Consider the following 25,676-nt stretch of genomic DNA (forward strand, 5'->3'; position numbering starts at 1 on the left):
CACGCTCATGTGCTCCCAAATCATCTCACAAGTGCACTCGCATATGTTTAACAAGGCCAGTAAAGCACTGTTTGATTAAGCACAAACTAGTACATTGTAAACATGTTATATTGTTTTTAATTGCGCGATTGTAATTGTTTGTAAAATTGGAAATCTCTCTTTTTATTTTTATTTTTTTACATGTAGGCCTATATACATTACATACAGTTTTTTATTTTAGGAGTGAATACATAATGCTTAGATGCCTGTGACAGCATGTCGGCAGTTCAGACAATGCTGCTCCGCTTGTGTACGACAGAAAAACAGCTGAGGACAAAGCATACGACAGCTACCGACCTGACGTGATTTTTGTCCTGGCTCACGTTCAAGTTCAAGGTTTTGCGGAAATGGTAAATGCCGAAAATTGCTGTAATTCCGGCGTGCACCCATATTTTGGCGTACGCCGAGTTGATAAATGAGGGCCATAGAGTAGAATCGGCTCAACCGTCGTCCTAAATATTTTTTACTTTTAACATCTTACTAAGCTGGGATGACCAGATCTTATGCATGTCATTGCAGGCTGACCAGGCAATACCCTTCCTAGTTTGAAAGTCCCTAGTTTGAAAGCACACCTGTACTAGACCCTGTCTACCTGTTATTATGTATACATTGTCTCATTGTCTCTGTCTCATATACTTCTAGATTTCATTTCTACTAGGACGATTCCCATTTGGAATGCATGCCCCTTCGGCTATGCTATACCTGTTTTCTGAGTACTATATTATTATTATTCTATAATTCAAGAAATCTCTGTGTGTCTGTCACTCTGTGTAACTCAGAAAACGCATCAGACCGTTTGGTCTCAAACTTGTCGTGTTTGTCTCGTATGACTACGAGGTGTGCAGTGCTGAATAACAATTCAGACAAACTAATGGTTTCCGACAACCACGACTATCACCAATATCTGTCAGCTTGCGGGTCTGAGGAGAGTGCAGACGCATGCATGCAAGACAGGTTGCATGCATGTCTTATATGACGTGTGATAAAAGTTGAGTTCTCACTCAACTTTTATCACATCATATAAGACACTTTTTTTATGTAACCAAATCATGTATTAAGATGTTTTTAAGAACTGATGAAATTGCAGGAAGCTGGAAGCAAGAGTCAAGACCCCTAAGTGGGCACCCCGGAGGAAATATTTATAATTGTGGGGCTTTTTTATTGTATGCTAGCAGGAGAGGGATTACAGAAGTTCACTTTTACCATTACTTAGTATTAATGTTATACTGTAGAAGCAATTTGTGTGTTAGGCGTCATTGTAAGACATTATGAATGACGGGAATGCTATAGGTGTGGAAAAGGATGGTTTTTATTACCATATTATTATTTATTTCCATATGGAAATTACAGTGAAATAATATTACTTAAAGCTGCTTAAGTTTGAGAATAAAATCAAGACACAGCCATTTTTAGCATTGCCCCACAGACTTTTGCTTTGGATCACACAAATGAGGGTAAGCCTGGATTAGAAACTGACCACCTCTCATGTCCTTCACTTTCACAGGAAAAAGGTCCACACTCTTGCCATGACAGCGGTCAGTTTCCACCAGATCGAGTTCACCTTTGACCGCCGTGTCATGAGCGCCATTTTGAATGATTGCCGCGAACTGCTTCACCAGGCCATCAACCGCCACTTAACAGCCAAGAGCCATTCGCGTGTCAATCACGTATTCAATCACTTTGCCGACTGTGACTTCCTGGCATCTCTCTATGGGCCCTCTGAAGTTTACCGTGGCCATCTCCAAAGGATCTGCGACGGCGTGAACAAGATGCTGGATGAGGGAAACCTCTGACCGCAGGCTTTCTGCTGACCCCTGACCTTCATCCTAATTGTAGACTTTGCCATCATAATTCTTCACCTTCGGGCACCTCCAAAACGTTCCATTCCGTTTTTTCTTTTTTTTAGACAAAAAAACTGAACATGTTGTATTTCAACATTTTTACTTTTTGCCATTTATTGGGATTGTTTTGTGTCTATAAAAACTTTACTGTAATTCCGAAGTCCATCTGGTTAGTCATAGTCCAAAGTCTCATGTTCTTCTTAATTTCCTTGCAAACAAAAGCCAGAGGATTTATCTTAGTGAATGTACTCGAGCCAGAGGCCTTAGGTCGCATCACTTATTGTTGCTCTAATGGGCTTGAAGTTGTTTGGGTAGCACCAGAAAGGAAAAAAGTGAATTTCCATATACTCTGTCTCCCCAAGGACATAAAGAAAGGGATTTTGTTGCTAAAAGCAGTAATGCACTCCTTACCGAACAAGCGCTGTACTTTCTTGATAAAATGAATTAATGCTAAGCACAGCAGTTGAATAATCCTGCTTGGCATTGCATTTAGAAAATCTCTCAAACATGCACTGAACACCATCCTACACATATTCAGACCAGTGTTTTGTTATGAGGCAATGTGCCTATAAACCCTTTGTTTTCCCCGCTTTGATAGTCTTTATTTTATAGCCTTGACAACAAAAGTGGTGTATTTAGGTCATGGGGGGACCATAAACGTGAAGGAATTTGATTGTGCTGTGTATTGTTGATTGTCTTTGCGCTGACTCAGGAGTCTCACTCCTTGTAACCTCAACTGAGTTGTACAGATTACAGAAGTAGCTGCCACTTGGAGGAACTTCAGTGGTGTTTCCATTACTGTGTCATGATGACATGCAAAAGGTTGCTTGGGAGTTTTTTCGGGGGGGAATAGAAGGCACACAAAAGCAAATTAGATTTAGCGGGGGTCATTCATAGGACGTATGTCTGGCTTATCCGAAACAGCACTCAAATTAAAATGTAAATTCAAACGGATGTGTACATTAAATAATGTGTGCTGTCGGATGAACGATACACTAGTGACTAGAGCACACCAAAATTATAAAGCATCGCCTCTCCGACGACCTCCCAGAGGGGAGGTTTATCACTTGTTTTGGTCAGATCACAGCACTGCACTGACTGCAGTGATGTGTCTCTGAAATGGGCCATTTAGGCTGGGTGAGGTTAGATTAGTGTGGACACAAAACAAAACCTAACTGTATTATCCCTCTACAATTATAGCGCCCCACTTGGGTTGGTAATGGGCTCAGCCCGTCAACATCTAGCAGGCCAGGCAGTCCACTCCATTTTCACACAGTGGCCCCATGTAATGTGATGTAGATAACTATTGCTATTTGTGCAAAGCAAGTTGATTCTATACAGTGAAGGTTGTTGATATATTTCTTTTTCTTATAAAGAAGCATATGGATTGTTAGGCTTAATTTATACTTTAGTACAAATTAGCCTGTACTATTCTTCTTTCCTCTCTCTGCATAATAGATGGCTTTCTATCTGTTTTGTTTTTTGTATCACTGAAACTATCTGGGAAATTGTGTTGCACCACAGCCTCATTTGGTATTCTCTGTGTGTATGTTTGTGTGTGAGTGTGTGTTGTCCCTGTGAGTGAATTGGAAATAGAGCCATGTAATGGGTATTGTGCTTTTAAAGGTAGAATCGCTGAGACTCTTAACTTCATCCACAGCAGCTCTGCCAAAGAGAAGGAAAGCTGATGTTTTTTCTCAGCTGCCCTGAAAGCAGTCATTCCAAAGGAACATGCAAGAAAATCAGCACTTGGGTGATTATGGCCCTGATGATGAAGGTGCTAATTTTCAAACTTCACCCCTCTCACTCAACCGTTCATTTGTATATAATTTCCCTCCCTATTGTTCTCTTTTTGCCCAATTTGTTTGAACCATTCCATTTGGTGTGGGAGGATAAATAAAGTCAATGCTTGTACATGGGTTTAGCAAACGGGTCGTGCTAAATGCCTTTAAATAGCTTTCTCTCCAATCCCTTCACATCTCGGGTTTAGGTTAAATCTCCCCTTGCTGAAGTCCACTGCATACTTAGAAGAATGAACCACCACAGAATGTTTAAGTACCTCTGCAACAGCTACACTTATTTTACTTAAACTCCCCAACGAAGCATACTTTTCATGTTGGATTTTTACCATGTTGATTGTGAAATACATATAAATATTTTTTTATTTTCATTTATGTACATATGATCATCTGTTGTGTACTTTATGTGTACTGTATTGTGAAATATATAATACAATTTACTTTTTGTAAAAGAATAAATGGTTTGTCTTTTTCTCGCTCATTAAAGCACCAGGCCCCCTCCTGGAATTTGTCGGCCAAATCAGAGGCTAATCTGACTGTTTCTGACCTGGATTTAGCCAAATCCTGTCCTCCTCCACCCAGCATTGTTGGGTCTTTGTTTAGTTTAATAGCTTCCTACTGTGTATGAATGACAAACACGTGGAGTCATTTGCCTCCACAATCCCCATGACCATAATTTCATAGTCCAGCCTGGGGTCAAATGTGGAACAGCATATTGGTAATGAATCTTCATGCTTTCTTTTTTATTTTATTTTATTTATGTTTTTATGTTTAACTTGTTGCGCTGCTATTTAACATTATGCAAAAAATAAAAAACAATATGCTATTCACCCATCAATCAATCTTCAACTTCAAAATGTTTTCCATGTTTGTTATGACACGCCCACATTCCTCCAAACATTTCAATTATAATTGTTTCTATTTTGTTTTCTGTGAGTTGTCACTACTGGCTCACGCTCACCTGCCAGGCAGTGAGGAGCTTTTTTGTCAGTGTACATTTGTCACATTTCTGAGTTGTCACAACTGCCATACCCTTATCTGGCTCACCTTCCAGTGAGGAGCTATTTTGTCACTGTAGTTTTGCACATACGGGAATTCTTTCCTCAATTATTAGGAGCAGTGGGCACAACTGACGATATGCACACCGCGACCATCTTGCCATTAAGTTAATGACAGGGTGGTAACTAGCTGCAATTTCCCTTTGACAGCCCATGACTCACCAACATTAATTGCAGCTGTATGAAAAGCTTGCTATGTGTTTGTTTCATAAATATCCTGTCAATAATCTTTTCCTAAGTGTTGGGAGTTTGGAAGTATCTCATAACATGTCTATGGTAGATTTTTATGAAACAAACGCTTTGCAGATAATTCAAGCTTTTCATACAGCTGCAATGCTGGTGAGTTTGATGTCGTAAAACATAGGACTTTTCTGTTTGAATGTATGGGCTGTCAAAGTGCAGCTAGTTAACACCCTGCCATTAACTTAATGGCAAGATGGCCACGGTGTGCATATGGTAAAAAACAAACAGCGCCCAGGGAACAAATACGAGGTTTATGCAATGCTCAGGGACACTTCAGCACTAATATCTCAAGAAAGACAGAATCTGTCAGCACCACTGCCCTAAACATGTATAGTAATGAAGTTGTTAGTAGGAATAAACACAGGAGCACTCAAGAGGAAGGGGACTAAAAAAAGTTAGGAGCCAAACCGAGTTTCTACCCTTTTTCTTTTTTGAGTGGTGCAACCACTCCAACGAACAGCAATGTCCGTTTGTGTGTGACTATGTGTGTGACCAGTACCAATTAGTACCAAAAGTGGCGCTGTTGTGCCAGAAACGGAGAGAGAGAGATAGTGCTGCATGTTGCCTGCTAATGAGAGAGAGAGGGGGGGGGGGGGGATTTGCACCACTCCGTTCACTTCACACGGGTGTGATTTTTTTTAAATACCGGTAGGCGCTATTTTTTTTTAAAATAGCACCACCAACGCCTGACTTTGTGTGTTCCGCTCTTGACGTCATTATATGTGTGTGGCCAGGTCTATGGACAGATTTCCATGTTTTCAATCGGAAATCTGTAAAGAGTGCAATGAATCAATGAAGACAATTGGTCTGTGTAAGATAAGACCCCAGTGGGCCAGTTGGGTCCATAGATATTAAAAGAAATAGATGCCTCATTGGCTGCTGCAGTTAATTGGAGCAATGTGTCTCCAGCGAAGCTAGGAACATCCTAGCATTGAAGGCGGAAGTGACTACTGGCCAATCACAGCGTGTCTTTTCCGGGACTTGTCAATTCAATCCAAAGGAGCTATATTGGCACGAGGAAACAAACGTTTACATTGCTAAAGCAAGTGCCGCTGGGAAATAGGGAGTCGCGCCTCTGATTGGCCTTCCGAACTTCCCCTTCTGTGACGCACACGGAAGGTTAATTGGCAAGCTTCCGCTATTCTTCGCAAGGAATCTCGGGAAAGTTTTGCCTTCAACACGCTCCAGAGCCGAAGGACGACCTTTTTATGTCTATGGTTGGGCTATGGTTGGGCTCTGGCCCTACCCTACCTTATTGGTCAGGGTCCTTTTCAGCAGGGAGAAAACTATTAAAAAAGTTATATAATATATACTGAAAATATGATTAGTAATTCATATAGGGTACATATTGCAGGGGCTATGTGTATAGAAAAGAGCACTGAGCCAAAAGCCAAGTCAAACGAGTTCAGGATATGATTAGGTTGCTTTTTTTGAGTGTAATCTTCAAACTTTGAAAATTAAACTTCAACATCATTCAATTTGTCACGACTTGATTAGTTGATATGAATGAAGGTTCTAATATGATTTGGTGTGAACCTGCCTTTCATCAGGGCATAATTATAATTTCTACATAATGAATTGACTACAATGAAGCTGTCTGCATCTTAAGGAGTGAGATGAATAGATGAGCAGCAGCAAGGAACCATTACTTATGCCATGCATATTCAATCACACTTTACTGAGTTACAGTATCACTGATGGTCCTGTTAAGCGGATCTGTTCCAAACCAACCAAAGCAGCATCCCACACACCTTAAAGGGACACATCACCCTTTTAGCAAAAAAATATATGTTAACGACGTTTAGAAGATTTAGAACACTTTCCTGGCGGTCTTTGTGTGTTTAATATGTGGTTTTAGATATTTTAGATTTTAGCAGTGAGCCCAGTGTCTCTGATGTCATGGACACTCGCTCACTTACTTCCTGGACTACAAGTTGTCTCAGTAAGACAGCCCTCCTCCTATCCACAAGGAGGAGCAGTGCACCCAAGCATTATGGGAATTGTAGTCCAGGAAGGAAGTGAGCCCAGTGTCGATGACGCTACATACTAATTTCCTACACGGGTTGTGCTTATAACCACGCCCCCGGGCAAGTTAAGTTTACTGAGGTTAGGGTTAGGTATAGTTTTACTGAGGTTAGGGTTAGGTTTAGGTATAGTTTTACTGAGGTTAAGGTTAGGGTTAGGGCTAGGTTTAGGCTGTCAATCACAGCGACTGGCCAATCACAGCGCGTCGACTGCACAACCCGTGGCGTGTAGGCTTTGGTATGTCGCGTCGATGACATCAGAGACACTGGGCTCATTGCTAAAATCTAAAATATCTAAAACCACATATTACACACACAAGACCCCCAGGAAAGTGATCTAAATCATTAACATATTTTTTTTCTTGCAAAAAGGGTGAAGTGGCAGCAATGGGCCCTCCTTTGTAATTTTATTGCTTCGACTTAAGTATGTAATCCATCACTGTAAAAATGCAATTATGTAATGCAATTAATCTAATGCAAATATATTTACAAATTAAATTTTGCGATACAAATCTATATACACATAGCCTATATATGTATCACAAATACAAAACCGCCAGTCATTTGCATTTGTCAAATGGATACAAGCTGATTTGGGGATTATTATTTTTTTGCATATTATATTTCATGGCAAGTCAGATAAAAACATCTATACATCAAATTCCAATCAGTGCTTGAGTTTATAATAACAAATCAATACGCATGTTAATTGGGAGGTTTAGGGGCACTGGAGTAGAAACCTAATCAGGATTATTTATAGATCTTATATTGTAACCTTGATGCTATACAATAACTGCTGCAGCAGCTGTAGTAGTATAGTAGTCTACATTGTCCCACTATAGTGGGCGCTACTGCAGTGGTTCCAAAACTACTAGGGGTCAGGACTCCCAGGGGGTCCCCAAATTATTTGTGGACGTCCCCAGATGATTAGCTTAAAGTGCACCATTGTTTTCTCACTCAACAGCAAATGAACCAACATGCAGTAAAAGTGTATAGTATCTGCACATCATGACAATAAACACATTGTTTTGTGCCAAACAAATAATTAGAAAGAATAAAAAAGGCCAGGGTACAACACTGTGTACACACTTCTTTCTAATTATTTGTTCGGCCCAAAGAAAATTGCTTATTGTCATGATTTGTCAGGAGTCTTTGTCCGAGGCTAATATAAAAAAATAAAAACTTTCTGAAAAACGTCTATGGAAAAATGAATGGTAAATTCTCTTCCGGTGCCCTCGTCGATCTGAAAGGGGGTGGGACTGCAACGCTGCATGTCCGTTGTGCAGAACACACAGGTGGTGTAATGCTCAAAAGTGTAGCTATAGCTATAAAGCAAACTGCAGCCTGCACCAATAAAAGTCCAAATGCCTCCCCCAAAAAGGGACACAAGAAAGGCCATGCAGGGAGAACAAGGACGAACAATAAAATGAAAGGAGCAGACAGTCAATGGCAAAAAGAAAAGTGTGAAGAAGCACCAGACGTCAGACGAAGCAGAATGTGGCAGTGGCACGGTAAGGAGCTATAGGCAGCAAATAAAACGTTTGTTAGCTAGCTTAAACTTTAAACTAAGACTACAAGTTAGACGCGTGAACGCAGGAAGCGAACGCAGCTGTTGTGGCAGTCTGACACAGACACACACACATACACACAGACTTTTTTCAAATATTGAATGAGCTGAACCCTTGTCATTTTTGGGACGGATACGGCATAGACTACGGGCATAGACATCATCTTTTTCTTTTGGCTATTTCTAATGCCATTGACAATGAATGGCCAGTTTTGAGTGTTTGTGCAAACATTCATTCATTCATTCAAGTTTTATTTATTCTCGAAATTACACTGAGTAATTAAACTCATTTTCAGTGTCGTCGAGTAACACAATATCATATAGAAAAACATCACAATACATCAGAAGATGGGAAAAGAAAAACAAAAGGTATACAGTACATGTGAATTACATAGGTTTACAACACAAACACAAACATTGAATGTCATTGACAATGAATGGCCAGTTTTTAAGGGGCGCTAGCCCCTTATAAACAGCTTTTGTCCCTACACTTGTCTCAAGATTTGCTATTGACATTGAAAGGGGAATTCCGGTCAAATGTCCGCTAGATCTTGTCCCCACCCGTCTCAATATTTGCCATTGACAATGAATGGAGAAATTATGTCAGAATTCCGCAAAATATGACATAAATTAAACATCAAAACATTAAACGCCATTGACATTGAAGGGAAAATTCACGTCATATGTAAACGATCAGCTAACCAATCACAGGCAACAGGCATTCTGATTGGCCAGTATGAGATGATGCATGATGATGTATGATAAGAGCTGATAATTCCGCTAAATATATGACATATGTCATAGGTAAACAAGCAAATCGGCTAACCAATCACATGTTGGTGGGAGCACTTGGCCAATAAGGGACCACCTATGTAGCAATGTCAAATGTCCGCTAACATAAATTGATGTACGATGACAAGAGTGCCCTTCACTTCACACAGGTGTGATTTTTTAATAGCCATCGGTTGTCTGCGATTGACGTATACGGTATATACGTTTTATAATGCTTTATTGTCTCCACCAGGCCAAAGGCATGGGGAGAGAGTATGTTTGTCTCCACCAGGCCGAAGGCTTGGGGAGAGAGTATGTTTGTCTCCACCAGGCCGAAGGCTTGGGGAGAGAGTATGTTTGTCTCCACCAGGCCGAAGGCATGGGGAGAGAGTATGTTTTACTACAAATACATCAAAACCAACTTTTAGCCCTGAGCCGGTTGCTAGGCAACGCCTTGCTCTCCCCCGCATGCACGGAGCGTGCTCGTTCATGCGTAGACTACTGTTATAATTAGGAATTCTGTGTCACGTCCTGTCCTAGGACGTACCACGCCTGGACCGCCGTCCCTACCTTTGCCCCTCTGTTGCCTCCCTTCCCCTGGCTGATTGTGAGACTGTCTCCACCTGCGCTTCTAAGCTGAAGAGACTTTGGTTAATGAGCATGGAGGTATATTAGTGACTCTATGTTATTGGTTAGGTTGCTCGATTATAACACTGGCCACATTTACATGCAGACATTCATTCGGAATGAATGGATTCATTCCAGTCATCAGAATAAAAATGCTCATGTGAACACCTCAATTGGAATAGAATATCCCATTCTGAATGAATTTTCATTCCGGTCTGGAGGGGTGGTATATACCGTTTGAATCGGTATAGATCACCATATAAACACTTTATTCCGAATGCTACTGGGAGTTTGGAATACATGTATTATTTTACACATGTCTGCCCTTAGTAGACTATAGTGCTTTATGCCCATGTCCATGCAGGGATGGCCATTTGGAGACATTTTATGTGCGCAGAAATGCGCTATTTTACCCATTAGAAAAATACAAATACACCAATTTTTTTCCCCATAATAAAATGCGCTATTTACGTAAAAACCCATCGGCGAATTACAGTGCCATTGCCAATTGCAGTGTATGGGTGTATGGATGCTGTGTTTTTTAGTTCTGGGTTGTTTTGGGTGGAGGACGCGTACAAATATATTTGTATTTTATTTTATCAGATAATAGCTGTTAGTGTTTGTCGGTTATTCATTTCTTAAGGGATAACGGTTATGGGTTGGCCATCTCTATAGTCCAAAGTTATATTCCGAATGAATGCTTTGGTCATGTAAACAATTGAGGAATAGGAATACTTGTAATCAGGTTCCATGTAAACAGTTGGGTATGAATCTCTGTTCGGAATGAATTAATTCATTCTGAAAACATTTTGTGCATGTAACTGAGGCCACTGTGTTTCCCAAGAGTGGGACTTTATGTTATGTATGCCCTGGGAGGGTTTTCTGAGTTCAAATAAAAGTGCTTGAGTGGCAAGTCGTTGTTGCCTGGGTTATTCTGCATACGGGTCCAAATACTGAGGTGTTCCTGACATTCTGGCTCTTTTCTCGAAAACTACGTCGCTGTCCGTTGTTGTGCTGAACCTCGGATGTCTATCCGAGGTTCTGCGTCTGCGAGCGGTGAAAACGGAAGTACTTGAGTAGTAATCTCCCCAATTCCGGCTCTGCGCAAGCTATTTACCACTTGTGGCCACACGACCGCAGTGTTAAGGCTGAGGTTAGGGTTAGGGTTTGGGATAGTGTTAGTGTTAGTAATCGGTCGGACTAACGGGAGGTCGGAACAATGACATGTCACCGCCCAGACTGTTTTGCAGCCTGACAATGTAGTAGCACTGATCAGTGCAATACATCAGGCGATGCTTGACCTACCCACAAAGCTGATGGGTGTCACGGTACTAAAACCACCGGACCCAAATGCAGACAGAGACAATGTTCTAAAGTTCAAGGGTGTTCAAAGTTCAAACAAACTTGGAATGAATGAGGAGGGAAAGGTGGTAGGCAGGCAGAGCAGAGCAACATGCAGTCAAGTAGACAGGAAGCGAGCAGGCAGGTGAGATCTGGTGGAGCCTTATAATATATACTCTAAGGGTGGAGCAGAGGAGAGAGAGAGAGATGAGATGAGATGTACTTTATTATCCCCGCAGGGAAATTGATACGTTACAGCAGCATAATGTAAAATGTAAAAATAAACAACAGACAAACAGAAAACACATTGGACACAAATGGACATAATCACAACAAGACTTAAACAAAAAAATCCATTTGAGGATGTTCAGGTGTAGGACGGTTGTCGAATTATTATCTGTTTGAGAGCAATGTAATGTGATGCAATATGATATGACCTTATTACCTTTATACTTTTATTTTACTTTATTTTATTGTGTGTCTGTTTTGGTCCTGTATTTCAGTCTTTTCTATTAATTTATTTTTCTCAAGGTGTTCTTAATGTATTGTATGCTTATGTGTAGTCTATGGTGTATATATGTATGTATGTATGTATGTATGTATGTATGTATGTATGTATGTATGTATGTATGTATGTATGTATGTATGTATGTATGTATGTATGTATGTATGTATGTATGTATGTATGTATGTCTTGTGTGTAGAAAAAACAATACAAACAATTTAATAATAATAATCACAACAAGACCAAAGCCCTCAGACACAGGACCATAAGCATTGGGGGAGAAAGTTCTTATGTGTTGTATATGGCGGTTGGCAGGAAGGAGAGTCTATACCGCTCTATGTTCATTCTCGGAGGGAAGGTGAGCCTACGACTAAAGGTGCTCTCTCTTAGTGCTCTCTCTTAGCCTGCAAGTCACCATAGAGTGGATGGGAGGGGTTAGCCAGCATGGAGATCAGTTTGTCCCTAATTCTCCTGTCTGCGACTGACTGCAGCCCCTCCATCCTGAGGCCCACCACAGAACTGCATGGCCTTCTTTGTGATCTTGTTGAGCTTGTTCAGCTTCCAGGCCTTAATACCCCCACCCCAGCATACCACTGCATAAAACAGAACGCTGGCTACAACGGACTGATGAAACATTTTCGGTAGCCTGCTACACACATTAAAGGACTCCGCCTGGTGTCTATCACCAGCTATTTGGTCTTCTTGATGTTCAGAAGAAGGTGATTTTGTTCAGCCCAGCTGCGATGAAGTTCTCCACCACACCTCTGTACTCTGTGTCATTGTCCTCAGTGATACAACCCACAATGGAGGCAATGCTCCTTCCAGCCCCTCCCTTCGTGGGGCAGAAATCTGGGTCGCGCCTGGGATGCAACATTCTAAACTCTGTCTATATGGCTTGTGCTTATAACCACGCCCCGCTTCGCTTCTCACCCACAAGGCCATTTTAATATAGGATTATACAATACCATTATGCAATCTAGCCGAATACTAGGTTTTGACCAGCCTAGTCCTCTTTTTCTACACCAGTGCTTCTGACCGCTCCCGAGATGCTGCTCATTGATGCAGGATGACAATGGTGATAGTGTAGCCTCGGCCGGCAGGCGAACCCGGGTTCCCCATTCCCCAGGCACGTACGTTACCAGTCGACTAAAGAGCCACTGTATAGCCTACAGTCGTCCCCACCACCTGGAAGCGCGTCCGCACGCGCCAGCCAGGAGCTCAGCTCGACTGACTGGGGGGACCTCCGCCCCAGGGAGACTGACGGCGCTGTCGACTACTAGTTAAGGTCTGTGCCACCCGGGAACATACATGCAGAGGTTACCCATACCGCTGCCACCAATGTAGCCTCGCCTGAGTCGCCCGGGAGGCGAACCCGGGTTCCCCATTCCCCAGGCACTTACGTTACCAGTCAAACTAAAGAGCCATGGCCCAATGGACGAGTAGCAACGCAGCACCGTATATCCTACAATAGTGGTCCAGTATTCTATGTCTACTTCAGTGCAGTGGCCTTACAGTATCTACAGTACTACTATTATTTTGTACTTTTGCATTTGACAATGATGGATTGCGCACAGTAAGTAAGTGAAACCAAATGTGAAAAAACACCACCCGGAACCTTTAATTTGAGTCAGTGGAACAAAGATGACAAAGCGATGATTCTTGCAGGGAAATGTAATGTTCTCTGCCGGACTGTATACATTAGGAAATGTGCTGGGAAGGGTAATCCTTAATTTATGTCATATAACGGTGTCACAAAATAGGTTTAAATTGAACTGCAATTTCATAGACCAGTACTGCGGGCAATTTGGAAGGGCATACCACGGAAACCTGTTTATCGACATGGCTAACAACAACCATGTACTCAGTTTTTTCTTCTCTTTTTATGTACCATTATTGCACCAAGAATAAAGCATATTGCATTGTGTTCAAACAGAAGCTGCTGTATTCAAAACCCATCATGCCCCACAGCGCTATTTCTATATCTATATCAATGCCATAACATGATATGACAGCCAAGACATTTTACTAAAAGCCAGCGGACTGCAGTCAAAAGCAGAGTGGCATTGGAAAAGAAAGAAAGAATGTTAATACTTAAGCTTTTTCTATGATAGCCCCTTTCTATTTTCAGACAAATCCTGCACAGTAACTTTTATTTATTGACCTATCTCTGTATATAAATTAGAAGTTTATATATCCTGAGCAGAATTCTGAAATTCTGAAACAGTGTCTCTTGTATCTTGTGTGAATAAGTGATCTGTCGTTCTCACACATGCAAAGCATGTTATTATTACAGTATGATACGGTCAGGTGAGACACTTTGATGCTGTAACTTATTTCTATGGAAATTCATCTGCGGCGGTCCAGCATTACATTGTGCAGGCTATAGTATACACTATGAATCTGATTAGGCCATGTGCACTGTGAGGAAAAATGGAAACCAGTTTATATGAAACCTGTGTTGAATTTTCAAACAGCATCAACAAGGTTTTTGTTTTGTGCGTTGCTTTATCTCATCAGTTCCAATCTCATGCAGGTTATCTGCTTGAGCACACAGTAAAACCCTGAGTATATTATATATACCCCTTCATGGTCCATTTTTACACTCTCTGTGTTAAACTAACATGGAACCCTTTACTCTGTAGTCTCTTCACATCGTCTCTCATCTTGTATGCGTAAAGATGCTCTCCCCTCCAGCAAGCACGGCTATGTCTAACTATCTTTTTTATAGCTAAGTCTAACTGCAACTCGGAAGTCTTTTAAAACTCCTTTTCTCTTACACTCTTTTCTGCACTTGTCTTTCTCTGCTGCGTAATTTATACTTCGTCCTATAACGTGCCGCTCGCCGGAAATAGCTGATCTATTAGGCTTGTGTCTTTTGCTCTTTCTTGTGTCCCCCGCATATCTTGTTATCTCTCTGTCTGTCTGTCTGTCTGTCTGTCTGTCTGTCTGTCTGTCTGTCTGTCTGTCTGTCTGTCTGTCTGTCTGTCTGTCTGTCTGTCTGTCTGTCTGTCTGTCTGTCTGTCTGTCTGTCTGTCTGTCTGTCTGTCTGTCTGTCTGTCTGTCTGTCTGTCTGTCTGTCTGTCTGTCTGTCTGTCTGTCTGTCTGTCTCTCTCTCTCTCTCTCTCTCTCTCTCTCTCTCTCTCTCTCTCTCTCTCTCTGTCATCACACGCGTGCTATTTCCCGCCTCTGTTATGTCTCTTGCTCAAGAATCCTCGGGGAACACCTGACTGACATGTTATTCAAGGATGAAAGGCATGGTGGAGAGGAACCCAAAAGCAAAAACAAACATATATGTATGAGAGGGCATGAGACACTGTGTCACCGTTAGAAGAACAAGCTGTGCCTCCTCGGCCCTGAAGATGTTCCCCGCCGCAGTGGACGGAATCGGAACTTTCATTTCCACTTCCATTTATATCAACCAACACTTTGTGCTGTAAGAACACCCCCCCCACACACAGCACACACACACACACACACACACACACACACGTGTGTATCATGTATGTATCTATATGCACATGCCACATACACACTCTACAGTCTACACCCAGGCGTTTCTGCTGTCCGAGGCACAATGTAAAATTAGCACGCACCCCAGAGGCATTCACACTGTAACTAAAAAGCCATTTTGCACAGAGCTTTTGACAGAGACGTGGGGTATCATCATTCAAAGGGGTACATGTAGATCCATCTCTACCAGTGAGTTATGTAAGCCATTCAATGGTGTGCTATCCTCTCTCCCTCTCTCTCGCGTGTGCTCTCTCTGTGTCTGATGTCTCTGCTTGGGGAAACTGTGTCGGGATACTCTATCTGCAGTGGCTACAAAGTTGTGCAAGGCTGCAAGCACACACACACACACACACACACACACACACACACACACACACACACACACACGCTCTGCTGGTTCTCAATGGACAGGCAGCCTAGATGTAGCTGAAAACAACAGGGTGGAGGCTACATGCTCTCTCTGTCTCTCTGCCATGGCAAAATATATTGTAGACGTGCATGTCCAGGGTCAAACATATACTTTCAAATATAGAATTTAATTTGGTCAGTCTTTGCACATGAAATTCAAATATACTCTGTATACATTGGTGTATCTCTCGTTTCCTACTCCTCCAGTACTAGTTCTGAAAAACAAATGCCTTGCAGTGGCCAAAAGCCCTGCTGTGTGAAACCCATTTGCCCTGCAGGGATGCAGGCAGGAGGAGAGGAAATGAGCGTGGAGGAGCAAAGGAAGTGAGAGAAAGTGCAGAGTGGCGTGATTAGGTAAATGACTGGGTTTGTATTTTGTACTTAAGGCTCATGTACTGTATCTACGCAGTCTCTCTCTCTTTCTCTCTCTCTCTCTCTCTCTCTCTCTCTCTCTCTCTCTCTCTGTATGTCTGTCTCTCTAGTCTCTCCCACTGACTTTACAAGAGAGAAGATATGGCCCACTCTCACAAATGCTTGCAAGTCTGGTTTATTTGGCAGGTGTTTTGTGCTTGTTCTAATAAACAAGCCCTAATAGGCTTCATCAGTGTCGAGCAGGAAACAAAACAGCAATACAACAATAGTGACACCTGTTGTGGATTGTCACTAGATTAGACTACTTAGATTAGGCATGAATTAATTAACTTTAGTTATGATTGTTAGGCACCGTTAGTGTGGTTACGTCTAGACATTTGGTGGATTTGGTGTGGTAAACCTTAGGCCTTAACCAGACATTTGGTGTGGTAAACCTTAGGCCTTAAACTTAATTGATTTTGTTTGGGCATTCTGTCTTTTCAGGGTGGCCATTGTGATAGTTGTGGCTGGAACTGATTGGCTACTTGGTACCAGATGAAGTGATTACTATGAAAACCAGCATTTCCCGTTCGTTCGTTCGTTGCATCACCCATGCCTCTATATATGGTCACGCCGTGGGACATCACGCCTCCATATATGGTCATTGGTCACGCCTCATGGCATCACGCTTCCATATATGGTCACACCTCATGACATCATGAGGTGACTATCATCACCTGGATCTCCATATATGAAGATCACGACACTGACCTCATCAAACCCTGGATAGCCATACATGGAGAAGACTGGATCATCACCTACATGGCGTGATGTCACGAGGCGTGACCATATATGGAAGCTTGATGCCACAAGGCGTGACCATATATGGAGGCATAGGTGACGCAACGAACGAATGGGAAATGCAGGTTTTCATAGTAAATTCTTTCTTCCGATTGGCTACGGCCGATTACATGACACGCGCGTCATGCAGTGCAAAGCATGTTGGGTTACAGGTGCTGAGGTGCATGATGGGTGGGCGGACTGCCATTACCTAATTTTATGGGTCACATGTGTTCGTGTAACACCAATGTTTTTTATTTTTTGCGTGGCGTTACACGTCTAGTTGTGTACAGTTAATATGGAAACAATGGATGGAGGCAACTGGTCTGGTCACTCTGGTGGGTCAGCTACCACTACCTACGCAAGTGTTAAATGAACAGCAGCTGCGACAGGATCTCATTAGGCCACATTGACTTTAAAATGAGCAACTGTTCTGTTTCTCTGCCGCGTTATTTATGGAACTCGCACAGTGGGTGGCTGATTGTTTTGAAAGCTGAGAATTTTAAAGAGGTGCATTGGGCCAAGGTCCAAGATTCCCTCACACACACAGTTGTTTTATACGGTGGTTACATTAAATGACCTGCTTAAAATTCTAATCACTGTGTTATCCATTGGATCACACCAACTCAGTAATATATAAAATTATTACATTCGGTAGCCAATATGTTAATTTCCCCCAATTTATGTTAATTTGCAGTCTATAATCTGAATAGCCTGTATCATTGATTACCTTACCTGCTTATTGTAATTAGCTATTATTTCCAGCATTGTAAAAATATGTCTAATTAATAATTATACATCAGTTGAACTGTAATTTCCAGTCACTAAGCTACGAAACCTTTTTATAGTGAACAGTGACACTTTAATCAACCTAAATACACACACACACACACACACACACACACACACACAGAAAGAGAGACATACAGTACGTGCACAGTGCACACACAAACCCGCTAACTTTTTCTTTTCATCACTTAAACCCTAGACTTAGTAAATTGTACCTGAATTGGCTTTGTACTTTTTCCCTCTACACAAAAAAGAAAAAAAAGAAAAGAGATAATGATCGCAGATCGGCTACCCTCCTATTTTTGGGTAATCTTCCCCCAGAATATGGATGGTGGGGTTCAAGTGGTTAAGAACTATATAATGTGTTCTATTTTAGTGATTTTGGACGACTTACTACAGATCAATGTGGTTTGTGGTTTGTCAAAGTGTGTGTTGGTTTGTCAATATGTGCAACATCTGTGACAAGCTTTATTAGTGGGTATCTGTTCAGTCTGATTCAGTCTGCCATGCATCAGTTGCGTTGAAGAGATGTTTAGACATGCAGGTGTGTTCACTGAAAGACATGCGCGTGTGTGTGTGTGTGCTCGCATGCGTGCGTGCGTGAACAAAAATGCAGATGATTAGTAATGCATATATACTCTATTACTTCTATTCAATTCTATTATTCTATTACTTCTACTTAATTCCTCATGCAGACCAGATCCAGCTGACCAGAAAGTATGACGAAATCATATTAGCCACAAGATCATACAATCCCCTCTGAGTCCCTGAATTAAGTCATATTTCAACCGACCCATTACTAACCCCATTACCCCATTATCCCAAACCCTAACCTCGGTCTTAACCGGCCACACAGGTCGGACTATGTCCGACTTATTATGGGCAGTCCCCGGTTGTCTCTGGCAGGTTCACCATCGTTTCATTCTCCATGCAGGGTGGGGAAAGAGCAGAAACACAACTGGCAGGTGTACATGGGCTTGTCAGACACAAGAAATCTAATCCAGACAGCCAAGAAGTGGAATATGAATGAGAAACCCCAAAATAGCAGCTGTCTCCGCATAATTGGAACAAATGGTAGATGCGGGAATGCAGCAGAAAATAAGATGGCAAAAACAACGGGCATACACAGTACACGTTGACACAGTTTTGCTGACAGTCACAATGGGCCAAGGAGAGTCGTCTCGCAGGCAGGCTGTTTTTCGCAGCTGGGCGGGTTCAAGTGTCTGTAAAACTAGCGCTGATCTCTGTTCTTATACAGTACAAGTTGCAATTATGTGCCCCCTTCACCACGCCCCCCACCGCCCTCCACCTCGCAAACTCCTCTCAAAGAAACTCTCTTTTATCCTAGGCAGCATTTAATTGTGAGGAGCTGAGCCAGAAAAGGAATAATCAGATGAGAGCTGGGGGGGGGGGGGGGGGGGGCTACTAACCAGGGATTAATAACACTGGCATCTTGATTGAAGTTCAGTTGCTCTCCCTGACAAAAAGGGAGGGTGGGAGAGAGAGGGAGAAAGGATACAGCAGGACGGATAACGGAGAAGACACGAGGGAGTGACGGAGAGAGAAAGAGAGAAGAGGGAAAGAGTGGGGAAAAAGTGGGCAGAAGAGAGAGGGAATGAGCATGAGGGAGGGTTTGATTAAGGCAGGGCAGGGGGATAGAGTGATGGGGAAAAACAGATAGATAGAGATGGGGAGAGAGGAGGGAAATAGAGAGAGGGAGTTACGGCAGTGAGAGGGAGTGGGTGGAAGAAATAGAGAGAAGAGAGCAGTACGGCGCAGTGCAGGAGGGCGGGGGGGGAGGGCGAGCAAGAGTGACTGAGACAGAGAGAGAGAGGGAGAGGCAGAGGCAGAGACAGGAAGCAGCGTGCCACTGCTACTGAGCCAGAGAGACGCAGGCAAGGAGAGAGAGAGGGAGACAGAGTGAGAGGGAAAGACCCTCAGCAGCTTTAAGGCCAGACACACAGAGAAGGGGAGTGAGTGAGGGGCTCACAAGCACTGCTGCTACCTACAACAAGAACAACGGAGAGAATAAAGCGAGAAGGAGAACCAGGAGAGGACGGGAAAAGAATGGAAAACAGTCAGGTACAGCCCCGGACGGGAACATGAGTGGGAGGATATAGCTGGAGCTAAGCTCAGGAGGGGGAAGAAACAGATGAAACTTTTGGGAGAGAGATTGAGAGAGAGGGATAGAGGCAAAAGAGAAAGACAAGATTTAAAGATAGAAAGATCAATGACAACAGTTTATGTTGATGGCAAAGTTGAGAAGAGGCTTGTGGAGAAAGAGGAGGAAGGTCTCTCACCTTCAGGAGTGTTCTACTTCCTCGTGTTCCTCTTCATCCTGTGAAGCCTCTGGACAGCTTCTGTCATGTTCTCGAACAGCAGGGATCCGGGACTTGGGGAACGTGGAGGCTTCAATAAGCCCCACACCTCTCACTTCTTGCCCTGGTTCCGCAGCGGTTTGAAGCCCCACCGCCCCAGTGACCTGGGGCTCAACAGATCGTACAAGTGCACTGCCGGGGAGCCCCGCGAAAACCTTGCCCCAATGGAACGAACCAAGGGGATCGGATTCTTTTCCAGGGAGCTGATCCAGGGAAAGGACAAGGGGAAAAAAGGAGAGCTTCGGTGTAACGGTGTGAGACTCGCCAGGAGGCTGCCTGAAATGTTGAGAGCACACAGCATACTGCCTGAGAAAGTGGGTAAGAGAGAGGCCAGTCCAGCTAAATGGAGCCAGTCTCCAGAGCTCGATAGAGACCCAGACATAGTGGCAAGCCCAGGGGACCAGCCTCAAGGTCTGGACCACAGCTCTACCTCTGTCCAGGACAATTACTCTGAACGCTCCACTGTCAGCAACCATCGCAGCCACTTTAACCTCCTTCATTCCCAGACAGACAGAGCCGGCCCCTTGGTTAGGAAGCACGTGCCTTTGACTCCTGTTCACGTTCCTGCATCTCCAGGAGAGTTCAAAGGTCAGGTGGCAAACATTAAGACACCTGTTGTGGTATGCGCAGAGGAGGGGAGGGAGAAGCCGTGGCACTACGACAGCTACACCCACCACAAACGAGACTCGCAATTATCTGGCTGGCTCGACACACAGGGAATAATAGACAGGCGGCAGGGATTTGGCTCCAGTCTCAGCCACTCCAAAGAACTGAGTGGGGACTCCCAGGGCCAGAGAGACCAGAGCAAGCAGAATGGAGACATCTTCTCCACTGACACGCCTTGTGATGGAGTATACCGTAACAGAATTCTACGAGGCCCCAGGAGACCCAGACCCAGCTCAGAGCACATTGTGACCCAGTGCCAGAGGCAGACATGTGTCCGCACCAGGCCGACCAGCGGAGGTGAGCCGCAGACTACTGCAAAGGATGCCGGCTTGTCAGGACCACGGTGCAGCAGAAAGGCGGTCCGGAATCAGATTAAACGAGTGATGGATAATTTGGAGCAGGTTCTAGGAGCACTGAAGGACGTCCACCAGGAAATGAGAGAGGTAACAGTGATATTGACTGTGAAGATTGTGATAAGCGCAGCTCATACGATCAAAGAGATAAAGAGATCCCAGCATCTTGATAAGTGGTGTAATGTCTGTCTCATATCCCTTTTATGTTGCCTAATGTCATCTTCTGACACAATAGTTCACCCAGTAAAAATCAGTATTCAGGTCAATATTCTTCCCAGGACTCAGCCAAACAACAATGTATGATTTATACAGCATCTCTAGAGGCAGAAAGAATATATAATTTAATTTAACCACTTTTCTTAACCTTGCTGGAAAAGCGTATGCCAAAGGAACCCCCAGGCAGCTAGGGGCCTGTACACTTTCATAAAACAGTGCAAGCTAGAGATTGTGACCTCAGAATTACATGCATTAAAAAGTTAAATTCACCTACAATATTATAGGTTGCCATTACTGTTCTGAAACAGCACTACAGGAGGCCCACTTCATGTGAGCCATCACTCTAACTATCCAGCATAATCTGTGAGTCTGCACCACAGCGGCACAGGTGACAATTCATCACACAATTTTCATATACGTGGACGTGGCACTTGATGTGATGCTCCATTTACAGTGTGTTCTCAGTGGTTGATGTGATAATGCTGTCCAACAGTAGGCACTGTATGTGTGCTTCTGACCCCAAGCCCCCTCTCTCTCTCTCTCTCTCACATACACACATACACACACACACACGCACGCGGCACGCACGCACGCACGCACACACACTTCTCCATTTTCCCTTTCTTTTTCTCCAACCGCCCTCCTTCTAGACAGATGGCTAGATCCAAGCCTTTTATAATCCATTCATGGCTAAGCATCTCTGCCTCATATTCCTCATCCCGTAAACGTGACACGTAAATCTGGGCTCTAGCTCCCCAGCATTTGATCTGCATCTGCAGGGCTGGTTTAGCTTGAGGTGGTAACCTCATCATCAGCCTGTTTGATATACTAGGTTCTTTTTTCAAGAAATAATATTACACTGAATAAAGAGCAAACATTGTGGAAAGCAACCAGAGATTTTTTTTGTCTTCAGGACATAGAAGAATGATCAAAAGAGGATGAGTCGTCTATTTATTTCTAAGTTTTATTATTCTGTTGCATGAGCTAGCGCTTCAGCTATTATTCATACTAAAGCATTTTGAAAAGATGGGGAGTCAAGATTAATGTGAATTATATCTTAATGAAACAAAAAATGAGAGAGACCAAAAACAACACAGAGATAAAAGGGAGGCTGAGTCGTACAACTCCTTGTTCCCCAAAGCTTGATTAAAGTATTTCTCATCTCTTCGGCCTCCTCTTCCTCGAGGCCCAACAACTTGAAGAAGACCTGAGGAGTTTTTTTTAATAAACACACTTGGGAGCATGAAGCTGAAAGGCAGACATATTTTTTTCTCTTTTATCTCTGACGACTCTTGATATTATTAACAAGCAGCCACCTGCCCGCAGACACTTCATGTGCATATTCAGTGTACTTTCAAAGTAATATAAAGAAATGAAACGACGACGACGACAACAACAACAACAACAACAACAGAAAAACCTTAATAAAAAAGGACAATCCAGGTCGTCTTTGACATCAGTGAGGTTGTTGTTGAGCACAGAGAACAAAATAATAATTCATTTGTTCCAGCAGGGAGCGAGGAGGATTTATCTGTTCACATAGAGCAGGTGGAGAGATAGGTCAAACATTTTCCCCAGTGTAATTTTCTCCAATCTCTCCAGCTTCCATCAACGTGTGCGTGCGGGTGCGTTTGCGTGTGTGTGTGTGTGTGTGTGTGTGTGTGTGTGTGTGTGTGTGTGTGTGTGTGTGTGTGTGCGTGTGTGTGCGTGTGCGTGTATGTGTGTGTGTGTGTGTGTGTGTGTGTGTGTGTGTGTGTGTGTGTGTGTGTGTGTGTGTGTGTGCGTGCGTGTGCGTGCGTGTGCGTGCGCGTGTGTGTGTCCACCTGCCCCACTGAACCTTCATGGCATCATTCTGTATAGGTGTGTGTGCACCGGTTGTTTTGCATACACTCATGCATTACTGTGCACTCATTTAAATGTGTGTATATCTATATACAGTATGTGTGCGCCTGTGCATGATGTATGACCTGTCTCCCTAGTATCCAGGGATGTGTGGAAGAAATGCACCTACTCTGTATGCCAGCCTTTATATTCCACACACCTTTATAGGCCAATATGAATCTTTATGTTATAAATCCACAGAATGCATCCATTGGGTAGCATGATAAGTTATGTCTTTTCAAGCAGATATAATTTGACTTAATGTCAGTTTGAAAATATTTGTCTGGTTAAAAGGTTGATCACCTAAAGGCAATTCTCTAGAAAACAGAGAATTCAGTCTGTAGGCTATAGTATTTTGTGAACAAATCTGCTGGCAAAGCTACCGTTCCTTTGAAAGAACTGGAAATTGGTTTCCATTCTTTTCTTTTGTGGTATCGTTTAAGACGCTGGATAACTCATCCATAATGCCATGACGAGGCATCTGTTTGTCTCACGGTGACACAGAATTGGAGCTCATAGCTCAACCAGCGTGCTACCTAGTTACTGCTCCATCACTGTATCCCCATCCATCCTTTGTCTTCCAGGTGGTGGAACAGATTGACTATCTGACCTCAACTATTGACCTAGATGAGGTGGAGCTGGCAGGAGAAACAAGAGCAGGAGGAGGAAATCGTACCAAGCCACCTGCTGACAGTAGCTCCAGTTCCAGTTCTAGCTCCAGTGGCGTCACTGTGAGCAGCATTCACCAGCGGCCCTCAGACCAGGAAGAGAATCCAGGAAGTTCAGACCTGACCACAATCAGCAGAGGTCAGCTGCTCAATCATACCAGAAACGTGTCTCCACTAAGCATGTTACAGCACACCCAGGGCACTGTGCTATCGACAGAAGTGACTAAAACACCCAATTTTCCCCGTAAACTTGGGTGTTCTCTAAAGCGATGTGCCCCGCCTTCGTATCACCAGAACCCTCCTCGATTGATCAGAACTGGAAGTCTTTCTCAACCTCAAAACCCGGCATCCTCTTCCCATACAGGCAGTCCTCTTGCTGTTCGCCCCCCTACTCCTGGTCTCTCTCCCTTAACGGTCAACATCCATCATCCAAACAGCATTGCATTCCCTAGCCCCTGTCCTCAGCCTCAGTCCCCTGGGCCTTCCTCCCCTCTCTCCCCCATGCCTCCACAACCTCCTGCCCTCAGCCCTTCTGTCATCATAGAGACCAAAGTGGTGTCTGATCAGACAGTGCATAGTGACCACCCATCTGCTAGTCCACTCTCTCCATTATCGGGCCGCCCTCCCTCTCCCAGCAGCCCACCCACGGACTTTGACTCTCAGCACATGACGGGTGGAGAGAAGGCATGCTCAGATAATTTAGCTCCCCAGGACCACACACCCCCTGCAGGCACAACAAAGATACCTCCAGCACAGAGCCGCAGGGGCCGCAAGCCTCCACCATACCCACACAACGGACGCTTTGAAAGGGTGAAGAAAGTCAAGGACCCCCGCAAGGCTCCTCCGTATCCTGAGAAAAGAAGGCTGCTCTCTACCACTGTGTGAAACAACACAGCAGGAGGGGGAGGTTGATCGAACAGAGCCGAATTCACAGTCACGGCCACCGGCCTGCAAGAGCAGAGAGTGATTTAAGACTCGTCAAATTGAGCAGAGACCAAGTTTCCAAGGTGATGGGACGAAGACGCAACTTGGGGTGAGCATGTCAGGCAAGACAATTTGGCTCTCCTTGTGTACCTTTTCTGTTGGTCTCTCACTCTCATTCTCTCTCCCTTTCACTGTAAGACATCTCTGTGTACATCTGTTGAACTATATTATCATAACAGCTGTCAATGCTGCAGGTTTGAGTCCCTATATGCTTCACTTGGCGTCTCAGCCCACTCTTTTGCCCCCTAGCCTCCCACAGACACATTTTAAGGGCGTATATGGTAATATGAGAATAATCTCTTGTGCAATGAGAAACTCCCAATTAACGGCTCACCATACTGTACGCATTATGCCAATCTGTGCAGTCTCCAATTGTGGAAATGGTCACTCCACTTGAATCTGTGCCGTCTAGGTTAGCATACATAATTCCTGTTTGTATGTTGATGACTACACACTCACAGTACACAGTATTGGCTCAACCGTGTGGAAACTACACAAGGAGTTAGAAAGGTCATGTAGTATGAGAATATTAACAAGGCCAAACAAGGAGTGAAAAAGGCTCTCTGACTCATAGCTGACAGGGTCACCAGGCCAGTTTCTGGGTGGCGACAGGTGTCACGGCCCCTTGGCCTGGCCTGCAGGGCCTATGCTGTGTATATGGTGTACTGCCCTGTGTGTGTTAATCCCACAGATCATGTGGGAGACAGGGGCACAGTTGGCTGTTAGTTGTACCCTTCAAGGGGGCCCCCGATGTTAGAGAAATTCCATCTCCGTCCTGGCTCTGGCTTGACCCAACCAGCCACAATTTCCATCTGTT

General features: G+C 43.7%; 1 protein-coding gene across 2 annotated transcripts in view; it reads left to right on the forward strand.

The window, feature by feature from the left end:
• tnfaip8l1 (tumor necrosis factor, alpha-induced protein 8-like 1) overlaps positions 1-4,502 on the forward strand; it is a 31,034-nt gene extending 26,532 nt beyond the window's left edge. The window contains exon 3 of one of the 2 annotated variants that reach the window (XM_079506397.1): positions 1,544-4,501. In XM_079506397.1, the coding sequence (XP_079362523.1) occupies positions 1,544-1,832 (289 nt within the window). In that variant the 3' untranslated portion in view covers positions 1,833-4,501. Of the gene's footprint in view, positions 1-1,543 lie in introns of both variants that reach the window. The other variant, XM_079506398.1, reaches the window with a different exon arrangement.
• The last annotated feature ends 21,174 nt before the right edge of the window (positions 4,503-25,676 follow it).

Source organism: Electrona antarctica (assembly GCF_951216825.1).
Source record: "Electrona antarctica genome assembly, chromosome: 7".
In the NCBI taxonomy this organism is placed as follows: domain Eukaryota; kingdom Metazoa; phylum Chordata; class Actinopteri; order Myctophiformes; family Myctophidae; genus Electrona; species Electrona antarctica.